Source organism: Notolepis coatsorum (genome assembly GCF_963971535.1).
Source record: "Notolepis coatsorum genome assembly, chromosome: 10".
Taxonomy (NCBI): Eukaryota; Metazoa; Chordata; class Actinopteri; order Aulopiformes; family Paralepididae; genus Notolepis; species Notolepis coatsorum.
In genome coordinates, this window is record NC_140174.1 from 36,982,166 (window position 1) to 37,001,754 (window position 19,589).

Here is a 19,589-nt window from a genome sequence, read left to right on the forward strand (position 1 = left end):
CAACAACTAGGCCTAATAAAAAAGGCAGTTACAGCTACAGCTACAAAAGTAACAGTAACTTAACTTTAGCTTTTGCCCCTTTTATGCATACAATGCCTATGTTTTGGCTAGTGTTGCTCTTCTAGAAAAATAATCCTTTCAGGGTTGCCAATTGAAATACTGTACACCTCCAGTACGGAAACATTGTTTATGAGTTTGCGTGTCAGGTAGACCATTGATTGACAGTCGATTCTGCCAATTATATCACACCGCTTGCACCCACCTCTGCTGTTGATAACGCTAGCCAAGTTAGCACACACACATACACACACGCACAGTGGGCCAGTGACTTTGGTGTAGGGGTGTAACAATGCATCGATCCTAAGGGGAAAATTCAACTGCATCGATTTGAAAATGTTAGAATCGATTATCGCAATTTTAATGTGTACACAGTGTTATGTTATTCTCATGTCCGTTACAGCCAACACAACGACATACGCTACTGCATCAACGTTATGATTAACAAAGCAAGACATTCGTTTTGTTGCATTAACGTTATATTACTATTGCTATCGATAAATCTAGGTGTTCTAAAATCTATTGCTATTGGTAAGACTAGAATAAGTTACATTAAAGGGGAACTATTTTACTATTTCTTTCACTATTTGGGCACTTTTACACAATTCCTGTGAGTCTATGGAACACCTCTGTAATATATATATATATTTTTATTCATTGTTTTGTATTTCTAATCAAGTCCTCAAAAACAGCATTTTTCTACCTCAAGATCTCGAGCCGTTTTGAGCCTGGGCTCCAACCACTGTGTGCAGCTCATCTTGTACCTCGCCATTATCATGCAGCGGTGTCTTTCTGACATCACAAATCATCACATTTTCAAATGACTCAGTTCAGTGAGGGTGAATATTGTGAGAGGAGAATTGGAAGAATGCGCCAATATGAGAATTAGAGACATAGATCATATTAATATAAGTTCACATAGCTAGGAAACAATGCTAAACACTCAAAAAGGCCATTTATAAGATAGTTCCCCTTTAACTTAATGTTACTGTCTCGGAAAAGCCTAGCGTAGCGCAATGGCGGACTTTCCGGAAGTAAAAAAGCAAATGAGAGCTTCCGATTGGTCATTTCCTTTCTTTCCCTTGAAACCAGTCACGTCACTCTACTGTGATTGGACCGTTGGCTTGACTTGTAGTTTTTGAACGATTAGCAGCGGAGAGAAAAAAGCATGACTGAGGTTGTAATCTTCACTCGCACACTGTGTGAGTAATTGATTTTTCCGGTTCGCACACACATATTCTTAGGGGCAAATGCGAGTAAAATGGTCGCACTGTAGAGCCCTGATATAGGGTGGACATTTATGACAATTTCCTGGAGTATGTTAATGTAGTCCTTTCTGGACAAGTGAACCATCTCTCTATAATTGCAGGAAGCTTAGTAATGAATGTTGATAAACACGTCATCAAAGGTTTTCACTGGTAGAACCACAGGATCCAGAGGGGGGAGGTGAGTTTATCTTGGGTCCACAAAGAAGGGAGGGTTTTCCATCCGAAGAGACACAGCAATGGGTGGGTAAAAACAACAAGATAGAACAAGATAGAATTATCGAGAGCAGACAAGGGAGCTTGAATTGTTATGGGTAGGTGGATGTTGTTGGGCTGGTGGTCTGTCTCGGTTTCCTTTGTGCCCGAAGGGAAGCGCAACGGACATCAGAAAACAAGACCACTGGGTTGACAGTATGCCGTCTTTGTCTCCTGGGCACGGGAGGCGAGGGGGTATGCGTCAAACAGCCTAGTCAATTGAAAAACCAAGTAGTTTGTTGATTCTAAAGGGTTGATTAAGATTCAAAGGGAGGATTGTGAGATCCGACTAAATAATGTAAATATCTGTAGATGACAGCATCTATTCTGACAGATCTATAGATCTTAAATAGAGGAGACAGCCAGTGTGTTTCCAAGTTAGACGGTGATAGAGCCACAGAGCAGGGTGTGTGAGTGATAGAGCCAAGGACATCGGCTGAGGTGTTAACATCAACAGAGATAGCCGGCCGCTGGTAGGGGAAGATTTGGGTCAGGTGTCAACACTGTTGCTATAGTAACAGTTAAGAGAGAGAGAGAGAGAGAGAGAGAGAGAGAGAGAGAGAGAGAGAGAGAGAGAGAGAGAGAGAAAGAGAGAGAGAGAGAGAGAGAGAGAGACGTTGCTAGGGAAATACACTCCATAGCTGGGGGCTCTTCCGGATTGAGTCAGACTAGGAAACAAAGCTGACACGTAAGGACGTTGAGAGAGAGACAGCTGAGCTCCCAACCCTCAAAGCCAGAGGGTTGGGAGGGGGAGGGGAACGCCATGAGACTAGGCCACAAACCATCTTCGAACTGAGAGACTCCATAGAATTAAGGAAGTCAATAGACCTTCAAAGACTTTTCATAACTGTTGTCCATCTGGTACAGAGGCTATGTTTATAGAATACACTTCAACCTCAAGGAAAGGTATCATGTTTTCAAGTGTGTCGTTATTCTTCTGAGTCGAATGCATTACCGGGGAGAGAGAGGGTATCAGTCAGTACGACGAGTAAGAGATAAACACAACGCAGACGTCACGGGAAACAGAGATTACTGGTTGAGGACCCTAAAATCCAACATTAGGAAAAGGTAACTTTTCATTTCAACACATCATTTCATCAGGAGAGATCTGACCAGCTGAAGCCGCGAGCGACATGACACTCAATGTGGGGGAAATAAGATAGGATTCCCATTTTTCTTTCAAACATGTATTTTTTACTTTTTTCTCCCTACCATTTAAAAATTTAATAAATATTAACATTTAAAGCTTTCATTCATGTACGTATATACAAGAACTATACAATACACATGATAATGTTATAAACTGCAATACAGGAATGACATAATACCAACTTGAACAGTATGACATCAGACCAACCACATTCTGCAGACAGCGTTTGTCTGTATTTCCCAATTATCACAAAAAAAATCTTTACATTACGTCGTTGGCTGTTAATTTCTTTTATAACCTGGTGAAATTTACACTATATACAATATTACTTGAAAAATATATCAGTTACAAAAACAAATATCATAATGTTTTTCTTCTTTTTATATATTTTTATCTTTTTAAATTTTTTTTGCTGTTTTAAAGCATAGTGACTGACTTCCACAGAAGGAACTTGCAGAGGACTTGCTACAGTGGGGTTGGCTTGACATGGGGTTGGCTTGACATGATTCTTGGACCAAGAGAGGACAATGACCACCTGTAAATGGGTTCTGGGAAGAAGCACACATCGACAAAGAGAGCACCTTGTGGGAAGAGAGGTTATAACAAAGCTCCAGGAGCGGCGACACCATTTCATATCACGACGCCTAACGCCCCCCCCCCCCCTCCCAAAGAGTTTGTCCGTGCCACACATGTTCACAATACGAGTTCAATAGTAGTTCTGATGCACTTGAAAAATAGGCTTACACAACTGTACACAGATAAAAAAACAAAACAAAAAAATTGTTAAATGGTAGCAATGCAGTCGTCACATTTTTAACATGTTTTGTAGTCTTTTTTCTTTTCTTTTTGTTTACAGCACCTTCGTTTAACAACTTTTTTTTCTTCTTCCATTTCATAATCGAAGCAGAGAGAGAGAGAGAGAGAGAGAGAGAGAGAGAGAGAGAGAGAGAGAGAGAGAGAGAGAGAGAGGGCAGAGCACTGCAGTGCAAGTGCATAACAGATTACTCTGCAGTTTTTACTGAGGTAACCATTTACTGGTCTAAGTCCACTGGCATGGTAAAAATCTTTTTTTTTTAGAAACTTTTATTGCAGCAATAGTGTGAGTCCATCAGATGCTGCAGAAATAAAAGAGGAGCTGATGAACGACCGTATTGCTGAGCAGCACGTTCGCAGCGTTAAAGAGTCTCATTGTTCATGTCTCGACGGACAGGGTCCTGTGAGTCGAGTCCCTCTCGGATCCTAACGTGTCCCTTTTTGACCTGGCGTCTGCGGCGGGGCCTAAAGTGCCGTTTGGACTGTGCTCTTTAGACGCACCTCCACCGGAGTCTGCTGTGGCGGGCCGCCGCGGAGGCAGCCCTGGAGGTAGAAGAGGCCCCGGGTCCGAGTCTCCCTCCCCGACTGCCAAGGAGGAGGAGGAGTCGCGAGCGGGCCCCCGGGGTGGCGGGACGGCGCCGCCCGCAGATGGAGAAGCCTGAGCGGAGCCCCGGTTCGGCGGTGTGGCGGCAGCGGTCAGGACCGGGGCGGTGGAGCGAGGCCGCCTGCCGGCGGCTTTAGTGGTTTGCAGTGGGATCGCGGTGGTGCCGGGGGGCGGGGGGGCCTCGAGCGAGATAGTGGGGTTGGGCTGGTTGGAGGTCGTCTCGGGTTCCACCGAGGCGGACGCGGTCTTCTGGAGGTCCGGGGCGAGCGTGGTGAACCCTTCTTTCTTGTTGCACGATTCACAGCACAGCTTGTTGTATCCGGGGATGGAGCAGTAGCGGGCCAGGACCTCCATCTGACAGAAGATCGATTTATCCCCCAGACATGGCTCATCTAAGACAGAGGAAGGAAAGATCACTTTACTATAGAGGCTAAAGTAATCTACAAGTACTGTAGATTCATATAGTACAGCTACTACTCACAAAACAGTCACTCAACACTTAATTCCTTTAGGGTAGAAGTTACAAGAGGACGTACTTGAAGAGATCTTGTGGACAGGATTTTCAGGGACACTCTGGTGAACGCCCTCATTCTTCGTCGTGGAGTTCTCCACCGACTCTAGAGAGAGAGGCGTCAATGAAGAATGTCCTGTAAGTGTTGGACAACAAAAAGAGAGACAGAGATCCGTCAAACCCTTACAAAATCATCCCACGGTGTTATGCATTCAGTAGCCGTAAGTGGGACCTAAGAATGGTAAATGGACTGCATTTATATACTGTAGGGCTATAAAGGCCAAAGCGCTTTACAATGCACGCCTCACATTCACCTATTCACTCACACATTCACAATTCGACACGCTGCCGGGAGGAGCCGGAATCATACCGGTAACCTTCCGATTACGCTCTACCTCCTGAACCACTACCTTTCAAGACAACTGCAGTAGAAACCTATGACTTGAAAGTGACTTTACGAATGGTAACATCCTCCCACTCCATCTTCCTCTTACTATTTACATGGAGACACCTCCCCAGCATGCTGCAGAAGAGCCTGAACACATACAAGGTGTGATATAGCATGATACATTCAAAAAGTAAAGTAAAGTTCCTGTTTATTATTGTTTTTTTCCCCCAAGATATATTCAGATTCAGTTATTTTGAGAGTAGTCTAAGAACCAGATGAAACTGGAATGGATAGAGTAGTTATCTGGTCATTGGCACATGTACAGGAAAATGTAGCCACAGCTAATTTCACGTGCGTGTGTGTGCTTTTGTGCGTGAATCCGTCCGCAGCTAATCTCGCAAACTACAATGCCGATTTGGATGAAACATTGTACGGGAAAGCACTGCAGAGGGTGGTGAAAACCGGCCAACGCATCACCGGTACACCACTCCCTACTATTGAGTCTATCTACCACAAACGATGTCTGAGGAAGGAACTACAGGAACCTCCGCTCCAGGTCAAGCAGACTCAGGAACAGCTTCTTTCCCTCAGCTGTCATCTCTCTGAACTTGCCATGTTGACAGCCCCCACCACCATATAAACTCTGAACTCTGACTGCATTGCCTACACCCTTGGCTCTGTTACCCATACTGTACGACTCTGAACTCTGTTGCCTATACTCAATTTATACTAAATTTATACCCACCAACTGTTTCACTGTCTACCCATATACTCTGTATGATAGGTGCTTTATATACCATATTTACATTTATATATTTATATTGGCGCATATATATGCCCATATTTGTCTGAATATACCTGCACATAACCCCTCATATACTTGCTTGTACACCTGCACATAACCCATAGATGATAATGGTATAATTTATTCACGCCACATTATATACCTTTCCTCACCTGTCTGTACTTACCTGCACCTTACCTGTCTATATCTGTACATATCCCACTCTTACTAGATACGCTGTATCTATTTATATAATACAACTCTGTACATACATCTGATTAGCACTACACACAGTAGTACTAATTTGTATACGTTGTACCCAGTTTAACCACCTGTACATTGTATATTGCTGTTGCACTTTACTGCTACATTTGCACTCTGGTTGGATGCCAAACCTCTTTTTGTTGTACTGTACTCGTGCTGTATAATGACAATACATTTTCTTTTTTTGATCCACTTTTTCTCCTCTTTTTCTATTTTTCTCCCATCCCAATTCCATTGTGCCAATTCTCCCCTCCCCTGTCTTGAACGTTGCTCGCATATGCCCCCCACTGGCCGGTTGTAGGGAGGATAGAAGCCTTGCTAGATTCTAGATTCTTGTACCGGATCTCCTCTCTGGTAAACAAGAATACCCTGAAGACTCTGGCAGGAGCACTCATTCAAGGGTACTACGACTATGCGTGCACCTCATGGTACCAAAGCACCTCAAAGGCGCTTAAAACAAGATTACAAACATCACAAAACAAACTGGTCAGACTACTACTTGACCTTACCCCCAGAACCCACCTCACCCCTGCCCACTTTGACAACCTAGGATGGCTTAGAGTAGACGACAGAGTACAGCAACTTGCAATGGGCCTGGTCTACAAGATACACTATACGACTAAGGTACCCATGTACATGTCAAAATACTTCCCAAAGGTCAGTGAATACCACAACCACTACACCAGAGGAAGCTCAACAAATCATGTTAATCCCAGATTCGGCTCAAACAAGGGACCAAACACGTTTCGCAATTATGCCACATCAATGTGGAACGCCCTACCCAAAGCTGTAAAGGAATGTGAATCCCTACCCACATTCAAAACCGCTCTTAAAGAGCACCTACGGGAGGCTGCAATTCGAAACTGGCCACCGTAAATGCCCAAAACCCCCACCACCTCCTAATAGACAGTCTCCTCCCCACCGCATGTATATATTCCCTCCCCGCCGTATGTATATTTCTCTCCCACCCACCCACCCCCTCCTAATGTACAGTCCCCTCCCCATCATATGTATATACTCTGTCAGGATCTAGGGGTAACAGTACTGTATATTTGAATACCGTTTATGTCACAAATGTATCAGTACTAAATACCTATATGTCCCTATGCCATAAATGTCATGTATGTTGTGTATGTCATAAATGTCTATATGAATTGAAAATGGGGGACCCTGATGTAAACAAGACAAACGTCTTTCTCAGGTCTGCATCCCCTTAACAATTGTGTGTATTGAGCCGTACTGTATTGTACCCATTCTGTAATCTGTTAAATAAAGTTTTCATTCATTCATTCATGCATCACGTGTCCCCTCCGGTACACGAGGAGGCAGCCTGTCACATCTTTTCACCTGCCAGCGCGGACTCTCATTGGTGAGGTGTAACGTGTGGGAGGCTCACACTACCCCCGCCATTTCCTGTCTCTGTTGTGCAGGCGTCCCCAACCGACCTGTAGGAGTCGCTGTCCACAACGTCCAGATTACCACCCATCGACTTCCACCCTCTAACTCTGCCAATGGACCTATCTCAAACCCTGCCCTCTTTTCTTGATCCTCCAATCACAACTGTCGCTTACCTCGGACAAACAAAGTTGTCCGAGGTAAGCGACAGTTGTGATTGGAGGATCAAGAAAAGAGGGCAGGGTTTGAGATAGGTCTATTGAGTTAGTATGATGGCCGGCCCAAGCCGGAGTCAACACCGACAGCCGGAGTCGAAACCGGTGTCTCTTGCGTTGGTGACGAGCGCAATGTCCGCTGCGCCACCCAGCCGCCCCCTAATGACAATACATTTGAATATAATCTGATTTAATATAAAGTTTAAACATAGACGGACAGCAGGCTAAGGCCTGAATCCTTGAAGGTTTTATCTAATCTGGCATTTCATTTTAATTAAAAAGGTAAAACTTTTGCAAGCTGATGCTACACAGCTCTCTGGCACCTGTGTACAACTATCTATGCACAAAGACGATTATTTATTCAGCAAATATCTTAGTTACATCAACATTGTGTGAAACAAGACAGCTGCTCTGGCCAGAAAGTATCACTCTCAGAGCTCTACAGAAAGCAGCACTCTCAAAGCTCTACAGAAAGCATCACTCTCACAGATCTACAGAGAGCATCACTCTCAAAGCTCTACAGAAAGCAGCACTCTCAAAGCTCTACAGAAAGCATCACTCTCACAGATCTACAGAGAGCGTCACTCTCAAAGCTCTACAGAAAGCATCACTCTCACAGCTCTACAGAAAGCATCACTCTCAGAGCTCCACAGAAAGTATCACTCTCACAGCTCAATTGACTGTTAGTAGCTTAGCCCATTTCCACTGCTGCGATGGCTTTCAAATGCAGACAAGCAAAAAAGAAACCCCTCATTACAGTGTTTCTCTCTTTCAACCCTCTCTCCCACTGTGGTCTGTTGGTCATGTCTCCCATTAATGTTCCATAACATATTTTAGAGCACATTCGCCACATAAAAAAATGGGACAGGCATAGATTCAGTGATTAAATTGGTTTTACAATTGTTGCAGACAGACAACTGCTTCTAGACAGACAACACATACCAGGGTTCCCACAGACATTGCAAAATGAAATTCAAGGACTTTCAAGTACTTTCCCAAGCACTATTTTTTTTAAATGGCATTTAAAGGGATACAATTCACTTTAAAAAAAATCATTGAAAAAAAATCTGATATACCGGTATGTATGTTGTAATCACGGCGAGAGCCTTCTTCACCCCTCCTCTTTCCTCACCATCACCATCATGGCGGAAGCCTTCCTCACCCCTCATCCTCTCACACCCTTATATGGGCAGCATCCGATCCCCGGATTCCCACGCTGCCAGTATACTAATTGACACGGCTGAGAGGGATCCCCTCATCAGCGAGATGGTACCCACGGATCCTGCTCTACCCTCGTCGGAGTGTTAACCTTACTTCCTAGGTACGACAACTAACCCTAGCCTTGCTGCTCAAGCCTTGTTGAATTACCTTGTCCTAATCCTGTTCTCTCTGTGCCCCAGGACCACTGCTCCGGTACTCCGCTCACCCGGACGCCCCGTGCGGCACATGGAACGCACCATTCCTCATCTCAGGAACATTCTTGTACCTGTCGCACATTCCTAACTTGTAAAACTGTCTGCTTGGGAGGTCATAATTAAAACCAACCTAAACCGCTCCATTCTCTCTCCTCCTGTGTTCTGCAATTGGGCTCCGCCAACCCCTATCCTAACAATGTATGGCTTATTAGGATTTTACCAGAATGTTTGATAGGACATTGATTGAAATCTATCGTCTCAAATTTGACAATTGATGGCTTATTTTGAAGGTATGAATCTGTAATTTTACATTATGTAACAAAAAAAAAGGGAAAATTCTGAGAAGGTGGAGCTAGTTACTTTAGACCTTAAAACCCTTCAAGGTCTAAAGTAACTAGCTCCACCTTCTCAGAATTTTCCCTTTTTTTTTGTTACATAATGTAAAATTACAGATTCATACCTTCAAAATAAGCCATCAATTGTCAAATTTGACACGATAGTTTTCAATCAATGTCCTATCAAACATTCTGGTAAAATCCTAACTACTTTTCAGGATAGGACTTGAACTTGATCCAAGTTCAGCTATCTGATGAGAGAACTACACTCCCAGAATTCAATGTGATCATTGTCACTAGAACCATTTCACACCTGGAGCAAAGGCCCAGTCATTCCTTTGTTATTCCAGTGAATGGACCCAGCAGGAGGCCTAGCCTAGCGACAAGCGGCCACTACATATTATCCATACAATACCCAACATATGCACAATTACCATGATTTTACTGTGTTTACAGTATAGTGTATTTTAGAGAGAGAGAGAGAGAGAGAGAGAGAGAGAGAGAGAGAGAGAGAGAGAAAGAAAGAAAGAAAGAAAGAAAGAAAGAAAGAAAGAAAGAAAGAAAGAAAGAAAGAAAGAAAGAAAGAAAGAAAGAAAGAAAGAAAGAAAGAAAGAAAGAAAGACCTGTACCTGACTGTTCTTCATAATTTTCTGATTGCACTCGCATTGTTTATGTCCTTTGTATGAGGCTTCCTTGTACTTCTGTTTATGTGGACATAAATAAAAATTTCAAATGTGTGTGTGTATCTGCGTGGGTGGGTGAGTGGGTGCCTGCGTGGCATCAGTTTGTCTTTCATATGCAGTTCAGAGAAAGTGAGAGAGGGAGAGAGAGAGGGAGAAAAAGGGAGATTTCCGACAATTAGTTACACTTTAGATAAATTCTATTTATCGATTCAGAACAATTTTATCATGGATGAACAAAACTTTCAATGTGAATGGTTGATTTGAATTTCAAGGACTTTTTAAGCACCTTGTTAAAAAATGGGTTGTTTTCAAGGAATTCCAGGCCTAGACTTTTTTTTGTCAAAAATCAAGCACTTTAATTTAAGCACTTCAAGGACCTTGTACGAACCCTGACATAATAATAATAATAATAATAATAACTTTATTTGTATAGCACTTTTCATACAGAGGTTGCAGTTCAAAGTGCTTCACAACAGTAAGAAATACAGGCATAAACGGGCATAAAAAAGATAGACAGGTAGCAAGGTATGGCAAATCACAGTGTTTCACATTAGGATCTATCATCCCAATAGGCTCTCCGCTTACAGTTTTCAGTAACACAAATAAAAAAACTAAAAATAGTTTAAAATGATTCAGTTTAAAAATAGTCCAAAAATTATTAAATAGAACGGACATAAGAAATACAGGCATGAGCGAGCATAGCAAGGTATGGTAAATCACGGTGTTTCACATTAGGATTTAGCATCCTAATAGGCTCTCTATTCAGTAATACAATTAATCACAGTGTTTCACATTTGGATCTAGCAAATAATAAAACTAGTTTAAAATGATTCAGTTTAAAATAGTCATCGGTTGAAGGCATTCAATTGGGTACTAGAAAAAAAAGAAATCCCCCCCCTCCTGGAGAGAAGCAATAATCTCAGTCATCCCGAAGGAAGGGAAGGACAAACTGGAATGTGGCAGCTACCGCCCTGTAAGTGTATTCAACTTGGAATATAAACTGTTTACATCTATTATATCACAAAGAATAGATAAGATCCTACCCAACCTTATACACCTGGACCAGACAGGATTCATTAGACAGAGGCTGACACAAGACAACATCAGAAGATCATTACATATTATTAGACACATCAACCAAACGGGAATAGAGGCAGCCCTAATAAGTTTAGATGCAGAGAAAGCATTTGACTCGGTAAGGTGGTCCTTCTTATATAAGGTATTAGAGAAATTTGGCTTTCATGAGTCCATAATAGCAACCTTTCAAGCCCTATATGACAAACCAACTGCAAGGATCAAAATTAATGGGGACCTATCTGAATCCTTCACCCTAGAACGCGGGACTAGACAGGGTTGTCCGGCTTCTCCAGGACTGTTCGCGCTTTTTATAGAACCATTGAGCCAATGGATACGACAAAATGTTGACATAAAAGGAGTGGGCATGGCAGACGGAGAACATAAACTAAGCCTTTTTGCAGATGATGTCATGGTGTACCTAACGCAACCCACACAGACAATACCAAAACTAATGAACGTACTAGAAGTATATGGGACGCTTTCAGGTTATAAATTAAATATCCTGAAGACTCAAATTCTGACGTTCAACTACAACCCTCCCAACCATATTAGAGGGAAATACAATCTGAAATGGGATGTAGACTCACTAAAATACCTGGGTGTGAACCTGCCAAGGGATATCTCAAAAATATTTTATCTCAACTACGGCCCTCTAAATGAAAAACTAAAGTCAGACATATTAAGATGGAGCCTCATCCCCTTCCTAAGTTTAACCTCCAGGGTGGACTCAATAAAGATGAACATTTTACCAAGACTGCTATACCTGTTCCAGACACTCCCAGTGGAGATACCCACAAAGCAATTCATGGAATGGGATAGACTAATATCAAGATTCCTCTGGCAGGGGAAAAAACCCAGAATCAGATACAAAACGCTACAGACAAGAAAAGAAAAAGGGAGAATAAACCTACCCTGCTTACGGGACTACTTCTATGCAGCCCAACTGAGGCCAATAGTTTGCTGGTGCGCCCCATCGTACTCAGCAAGATGGAAGGAAATTGAAAGCGAAATGACAGACGGGGTCCCACTAGCAGCAATAGTGGCAGATAACAAATTAATAGACAACATGAAAGAAAAAAACAACCCCTGGATTAATGTAGCACTGAGAATCTGGCAGGACACGATCAAGCTGAGTGGAGTGAAGGGTCCGCTCAGAATGTTGAGATGGTGTGCATTCGATTCCAATTTCCCCCCAAATAAATCAGATGGCAGATTCAAAGTATGGACAGATAAAGGCCTAACAAATTATTCTACTTTTGTCCACAAAGGGGTGTTTCAGAGCTTCGAATCACTACAGAGAAGACACGGACTGGAGCAAAAAGATTTCTTTAGATACCTGCAGGTACGACATTACTTCAATCAAAATTTAGTGGGAGAAATAGGAAAGGGAGAACAAGAAATCATGGAAGTGTTTACATCAGCAGTCAAATCATCAAAATGTAATAGGATCGTCTCCAGAATATACGGAGGACTCTGCCAGGCCAAATCAAAATCAACTAACACAATGTACATAAAGGAGAAATGGGAAAAAGAACGCAATATGTCAATCTCAGGAGAGGTATGGGACAGATTATGTACACAACAATGGGAAACAACAGGCTCAAACAACTGGAGGGAATTTGGCTGGAAGAACCTAGTAAGGTTTTTTATCACCCCATGGCAAAAAAAACATCAGAAAAACATGAAAAATGCTGGCGATCCTGTGGGCTAAACGAAGCCAATCATTCACATATATTCTGGGAATGCCAAACCCTGGTACCATACTGGCAAGAGATACACAAGAACCTAGAAGCAATTTTTGAGATTGACATCCCCTTCAAATTTGACACCCTATACCTAGGAAATATTCCCTTTGAAAAATGGGACTTCAACGACAAAAAATTGATAATGATACTTCTGATAGCAAGCAAGAAAGCTATCACAAGAAGATGGTTAAAACCAGAGGCACCTACAGTAGAAGATTGGATAGACGTAACTCATGACATCTACATAATGGAAAAGATGTCATTTTCAATACAAATTCAGCAGGAGAAGTTCTACCGGATCTGGTCGAAATGGACAGAATATGTCAAACACACACGATCTGACTTCTGCTAAAAGTAATAACGATCTAATGTAAAGGATCCTCCCCAGGAACAACCGCTAGCCTGTCTGATATATTGTATTATTGTTTTATGTTCTGTCTTATGTCTGACCCTATGTGATGTCCCCCCCCCCTTTTTCTTTTTTTTTCTTTTTATCTTAATTTAAATTTGATTTTGTCCTTGTTTTTATTATTGAATCTTATTTTTGTTTGTCTTTTATTTTATCTTTTATGTTTTCTTCTTCTCTCCTCTCTTTTTGTCACCCCCACCCCTTCCCCTTCCCTCTTTCTCTCCTTCCCCCCCTCTTTCCTCCCCAACGTCTGCTCACTCTGTTACCTGATGTGTACCAAAAAATGTATCTAGTGGCCATTGCCCACTGGTAAAAAAAAAATAAAAAAAAGTCATCGGTCGGTAAGAAGTAAAAAGTGCAATAACCGACACATGAATTTGATAGGCAGTGTATAAGAGTAGGCAGGGTAAGAATAGTGCAGGTAAATACAAGTTGTGTCAGGATATCCCTGATGTTTCCTCTTGCCACTAGGTGGTAGCAGATATCTATCAGTGAAATGCCTGAGCAAAGAGATAGGTTTTAAGCTGTCTTTTAAAGATGTCTAGCGAGTTGGCTTCTCTCATGTTTTGGGGTAGTTTGTTCCATAGTTTTGGGGCATAGTTGATAAAGGCTGCATTACCGATCCTCTTTTGACTGCTTCTGGGAGCCTCTAGTAGTCCAGCAGCTGATGATCGCAGTGTTCTTGCTGGTGTGTAATTTATTAGAGTGTTGGCGATGTAGCTAGGTCCCTGTCCATTTAGAGCTTTGTATGTAAGGAGAAGGACCTTAAAGTCAATTCTAAATGTTACAGGAAGCCAGTGTAAAGCAGCTAAGACTGGACTAATGTGCTCTCTCCTTTTGGTTCTAGTTAGCAGTCGGGCTGCAGACATACACACACACACACACAGACTGACACACACACAACCATATATAATCAATCATAACACAAACACTGTTGTGTATGTGTGTGCATGTGTGTGTGTATGTGTGTGTGTGTGTGGAGGACAAACATAAACAGTTGCAAAAGAGTATGTGGGGAACATGGATCTGTTCATTTAACCATGAACGTTGTCCTTTTGTTGTACTATTTAGTTAACTCACTGAAATGCCTGATTGTGTCTCATTGTGGCCTCAGCAAGCATTTCTGATGGCAGGCAGGTCATTCTTAAGGCAGGCATTTGCCAATTAAATTATAATGCAAACCAAAATAGGCCACTACCATAAAGAACAAGAGAAACACCTTGAGAATACAGTCACAATCTAACAGATATTCATCATAGAAGATATATTGTGCTGCCTGGCAGAGATTTGCACACCACTGAGCGCACCTTTCTAGTTTAATAATCATAAAAACATTTTACATCTTTCTCTTTTTCTCATTCAGCACTACTGGTGGCAATATTTTGCTCATGTTTGTGACATTAATTAACCCCTAATTACTCCCGATGAGCAGGTTGGCACCTTGCATGGTTGCCTCTGCCGTCGCTGTGTGAATGTGTGAGTGAATGGGTGAATGTGAGGAACAAATTGTAAAGTGCTTTTGGATACCATTTACCATTTCCGCCCTGATGGAGATAAAATATGAAACCCTAAACATTACTGTTGAAGTTGTGTAACCTTGCTTAAATGTCTGGGAGTAAAGGTACAAATAAGGTATTTCACGCCTGAAAAGACATAATGAAAGCCAAGGCTAAGTGTCTGGCTCTAAAAGGCCGTTCCATCAGGTATTTCTCGTGAACACAACAGTTCTAGTTGCTAGTTCTGAAAACGAATTTCCCATTCGACCCTTGTGAAGCTGTGACGTTTCAATTTCTGAAAACAATCACAGCAGCAGGCTGTCATTCCAGTAGAACTTTATACCATTAACACTTTCAATGCCGGCCGTGTTTTCCTTTTTACCCCCTTGAATGCAGCCACCCACTTCAATGTTAGCGCTAAAAACGCATACCGGTAATCTATGTTTTAAATTATGGCTATGTGTCTAATCTGCCCGTCGCTTATCAATGACTTGTTTGCAGTCAACATTGTCGAAACGGATTGTTTTTTAATCGGTTCATATCCTTTTTATAGCATTTCGAAAAGCTATCGTTCTCTCGAAAATGTCCGGAAAATAGAAAGATTCCCTCATAAACGGCATTTATTGGAATATTCTCGAATACACTAGACACGTTGTCATTTGTCGGCCTATTTATGAATCGTTTTCAAATAAACGCTAGATTATCGATAGTATATGTGTACTTATGCACGCTAGAGAAGCGGGCTAAAAAATCTATTCTCTCATTTCCTCAACATCACACACACACACACACACATATACACATATGGGACACGCTGTTATCTCAGTGAATACAGCTCTGATTATCCTAAAACTGGTAACATAGACTCCTTACCTTAGATCAGATGTTCTCCAAAAAGATTATTCCAATTCCTGATTGCCATTCCAAATATCGATCGCGTTTATTGATTGATTATTGGCTGCTGTAAATATATATTCCACGCTGCTTTCTAACTCGAGATCACTTCCCTCATCATCAGATCCCTCGCCAGCATAATGGAGCCAGTTGGCTCCCCCCACACAGATCCACCAGTCTAATCGAATGGCCTGCAGTTACACAGGGATAGACGATAGGGGGTGGTATTTTCCCATCTGAGCTCCTAGAGGGGCTGCTGTACCAACGGGAGACTCGGTTGATGAAATATGAATTCAGATTAAAAAAAAAGCGACAATTTGCGTCGTCAGTACTCAACGGGGGGCATGATAAGACGACATAACACGTCGCTGGCACTCAAAGTGTTGGGCAAACATGGGCAAGCGTGGATGAGTGAATGTGATGCATCATTTGTATAGTGCTATACAAATGCAGTCCATGTACCATACCATCCTTGGTGGAGATTTGCGCTATGTTGCAGGCTTGCATGAATTTGTGCTGAGAGCGTCCAGATACTGTAAAACCATTTGTTGCCAACAGTCTAATCATCATGACAAAAGTGTTCCTGACTGAATTGTTCACCTAACCTTGACAATCAAATGAAAATGGGGCCAAAGCTGTTCCTTAGCAAAGGAATTCTTCTCAAAAGGTCTACATGCAAAACTGTGCCCCGATTTTGGTCTGAGCGTGATGCTAACCGCTGCTACTGTCTAAGTCTCTTGTTTTTAAGTTAATTAATTCTATACTGAGTTATGATTCACGCTGTTGATTTCTGGGTGTTCTTTTTTCCAGGCTCAGTGCTTTGTTAGCAGTAAAGACAAAATAATATCAAAAGTTCCCAAAGACTCGTGCTAACATGCATGAGAATAAATAAATAAATAAATCGCCAGATGATAAAAAAAAAACATTTCCAAAATCTTTTTTTTTCTTCTTTTTTTATGCAGTCAGGCCACTTAGAAGCAGGCCAGGCCAGTGTTTCTAGTTGCAGCAGCACAATAGTTAGATAACCTAGGTGGGGAACAACCAGGAGATCACTGCAACTCACACAAGTTGGAGAACTATCTCTCTCTCTCTCTCTCTCTCTCTCTCTCTCTCTCTCTCTCTCTCTCTCTCTCTCTCTCTCTCTCTCTCTCTCTCTCTCTCTCTCTCTCTCACACACACACAAAGGGAGCCGCATGTGATTGGTGGAGCCAATGTGCCAATGTGCACATGTGCCACATGTGATTGGTGGACCCTTACAAAAAACAAAAAATCTGTGTTGTTGCTAATCATTGACACATGCTAGCCTGTAATAACCCCCCCCCCCCACTTTGCATTTGATATATTACAAATATATGCCATCACACACAATGGCATTTAAAGGGTTAGCATTATAAAATGAATATGTGGTGTTAGGATCAGGGCTGAAGTTGAATAAAAGATTGTATTTTTTTCAATCTGACATTACAAAAAAACAGAAAATCAAAATCAGTGTTGTTGCTAATCATACATATGCTAACCTGTTTTTTAACAATAATTTGTGATGCCATCACAAACACTGGCATTTAAAGGGTACAAATAAAAAAAATCCTGCACCAGAATGCAGGAAATGAAGTCTTTGTAACAAAGAATTTCCTGGTGGGGGACCCCCAGACCCCCTGCTTAAAAAGTGGCCTGACTGTGGCTATATTTTGCACTATATTTCCTGGCCTGAATGATTTCCCCAGTCCGGCCCTGGTTAAAAGCCTCCAATGCTTATTAGTGTGTGTGCGTTTGAACTTTTGCATGTTTCAACCATACATTTCCATTTATATATATAAAAAAAATTATTGAAAAAATGATGAAAAAATTATTATAATATTTAAAAGATTTTTTTTTACCTCCTATAATAGTGGGGGTCGCGGCTCTCTGACACCGTTATTTCGGGGGTCGCGGCCTGAAAACTGGTCTAGTCCAGGGGTTCCCAAACTTTTCAGGCCGCGACCCAAAAATAACGTGGTCAGAGAGCCACGACCCCCACTATTATAGGAGGTAAAAAAATAAAAATTATAAATGGAAATGTATGGTTGAAACATGCACACGTTCAAACGCACACACACTAATAAGCATTGGAGGCTTTTAACCAGGGCCGGACTGGGGAAATCATTCAGGCCAGGAAATATAGTGCAAAATATAGCCCCAGTCAGGCCAGTTTTTAAGCAGGGGGTCTGGGGGTCCCCCACCAGGACATTTCTTGTTACAAAGACTTCATTTCCTGCATTCTGGTGCAGGCATTTTTTTTATTTGTACCCTTTAAATGCCAGTGTTTGTGATGGCATCACAAATTATTGTTAAAAAACAGGCTAGCATATGTATGATTAGCAACATCACTGATTTTGATGGATTTTCAGTTTTTTTGTAATGTCAGATTGAAAATAATACAATCTTTTATTCAACTTCAGCCCTGATCATAACACCACATATTAATTGTATAATTCTAACCCTTTAAATGCCAGTGTGTGTGATGGCATATATTTGCAATATATTAAATGCAAAGTAGATGTTTCTGGGGGGGATTATTACATGTGTCAATGATTAGCAACAACAGTTTTTTGTAAGGGTCCCGCCTCCACCAATCACATGCGGCTCCTTTTGTGTGTGTGTGTGAGAGCAAGAGAGAGAGAGAGAGATAGTTCTCCAACTTGTGTGAGTTGCAGCGATCTCCTGGTTGTTCCCCACCTAGGTTATCTAACTATTGCGCTGCTGCAACTAGAAACACTGTCCTGGCCTGCTTCTAAGTTCAGTGGCCTGACTGCCAAAAAAAAAAAAAAAAAATTGTATGATCTGGCGACCCCTCCGCGGCGGCTCGCGACCCTCCTGTGGGTCGCGACCCCAACTTTGGGAACCCCTGGACTAGACTACTAGAGCACCAGCATGTCATTAAATTTGATCTACAGATGAAGCCCTTCAGATTCAGGTACCTTCTGCCACTCCTCTGTCACTTTAGAACTAGCACTCAGGTGTCAATTTTCGGGGGCTGGTGGCCGTAAACAAATGGAGGGTACTTAACTTAAGTGCTTCCCCAGGGAGGGGGCTACTGCCCTCAGACCCCCAAGATAATTTGTATATGGGCAGTCTGACTTGGGGTACTGACCATATATTAGTGTTGCAATGCATGATAAATAAACAGTGAAAAAACCGAAGAAATCGGATGGGGCTGGGACATTTGGGACGAATAAAAATGTAAGATGAAAATCTCCCCAGCCTGTGGGAGGCAGTGGAGGTGTGAAATCTGGCCCGGTCCAGAACAATAGGAGTCACAAAATCTGTTTGGAGTGGAGTGGTGGAGTAGTGGTAGAGTAGCAGTAGATGCTTGATTCTTCAGGGCTTTATCTGTAATCAGGTGCATCCCATGTGGGGAAATTGGAAGTAGGGAGGGGATATTATGGAACAACATTCATTTTGGACCTGCACAAATGTTTTAAATGAAAAATGCATTAATATTTTTTGGGCACAAGCAATACTTTTATTCCGCACCTTTCTAAAAGCTCTGTGGATGTATTATTTAAAGAAAAATGTATACTTTACATAAAAACATGATCTATAGCACCTTTAACTCATTGACCGCCAGGCTGTTTTCCCATCTCTACTCAATGGCGCCAGCGTTATTGACCATTTTAGCGATGTTTGTGGACCCATCGTGTGTTCTGTATTATAGCTATGGAGACAATAGTATGGCTCATTTGACAGGAATTGTTCATAGTCCAATACTGACTAACCAGTTCATTTCTACATACTGTAGTTTGTGCGCTACTCCATGCTAAACATTGCCCCTTTCCAAAATAATCCAGTATTTTT

The 19,589-nt window shown here is 42.0% G+C and overlaps 1 protein-coding gene across 2 annotated transcripts in view; it reads right to left on the reverse strand.

The window, feature by feature from the left end:
• Positions 1-2,791: 2,791 nt before the first annotated feature.
• The window catches only part of adamts14 (ADAM metallopeptidase with thrombospondin type 1 motif, 14), a 238,764-nt gene continuing 221,966 nt past the window's right edge, over positions 2,792-19,589 (reverse strand). For both annotated transcript variants that reach the window (XM_084323888.1, XM_084323887.1), the window contains exons 21-22: positions 4,681-4,791; positions 2,792-4,536 (exon numbers count right to left, since the gene is read on the reverse strand). In XM_084323888.1, coding sequence (XP_084180014.1) covers positions 3,920-4,536; positions 4,681-4,791 — 728 coding nt within the window. In that variant the 3' untranslated portion in view covers positions 2,792-3,919. The remainder of the gene's footprint in view (positions 4,537-4,680; positions 4,792-19,589) is intronic.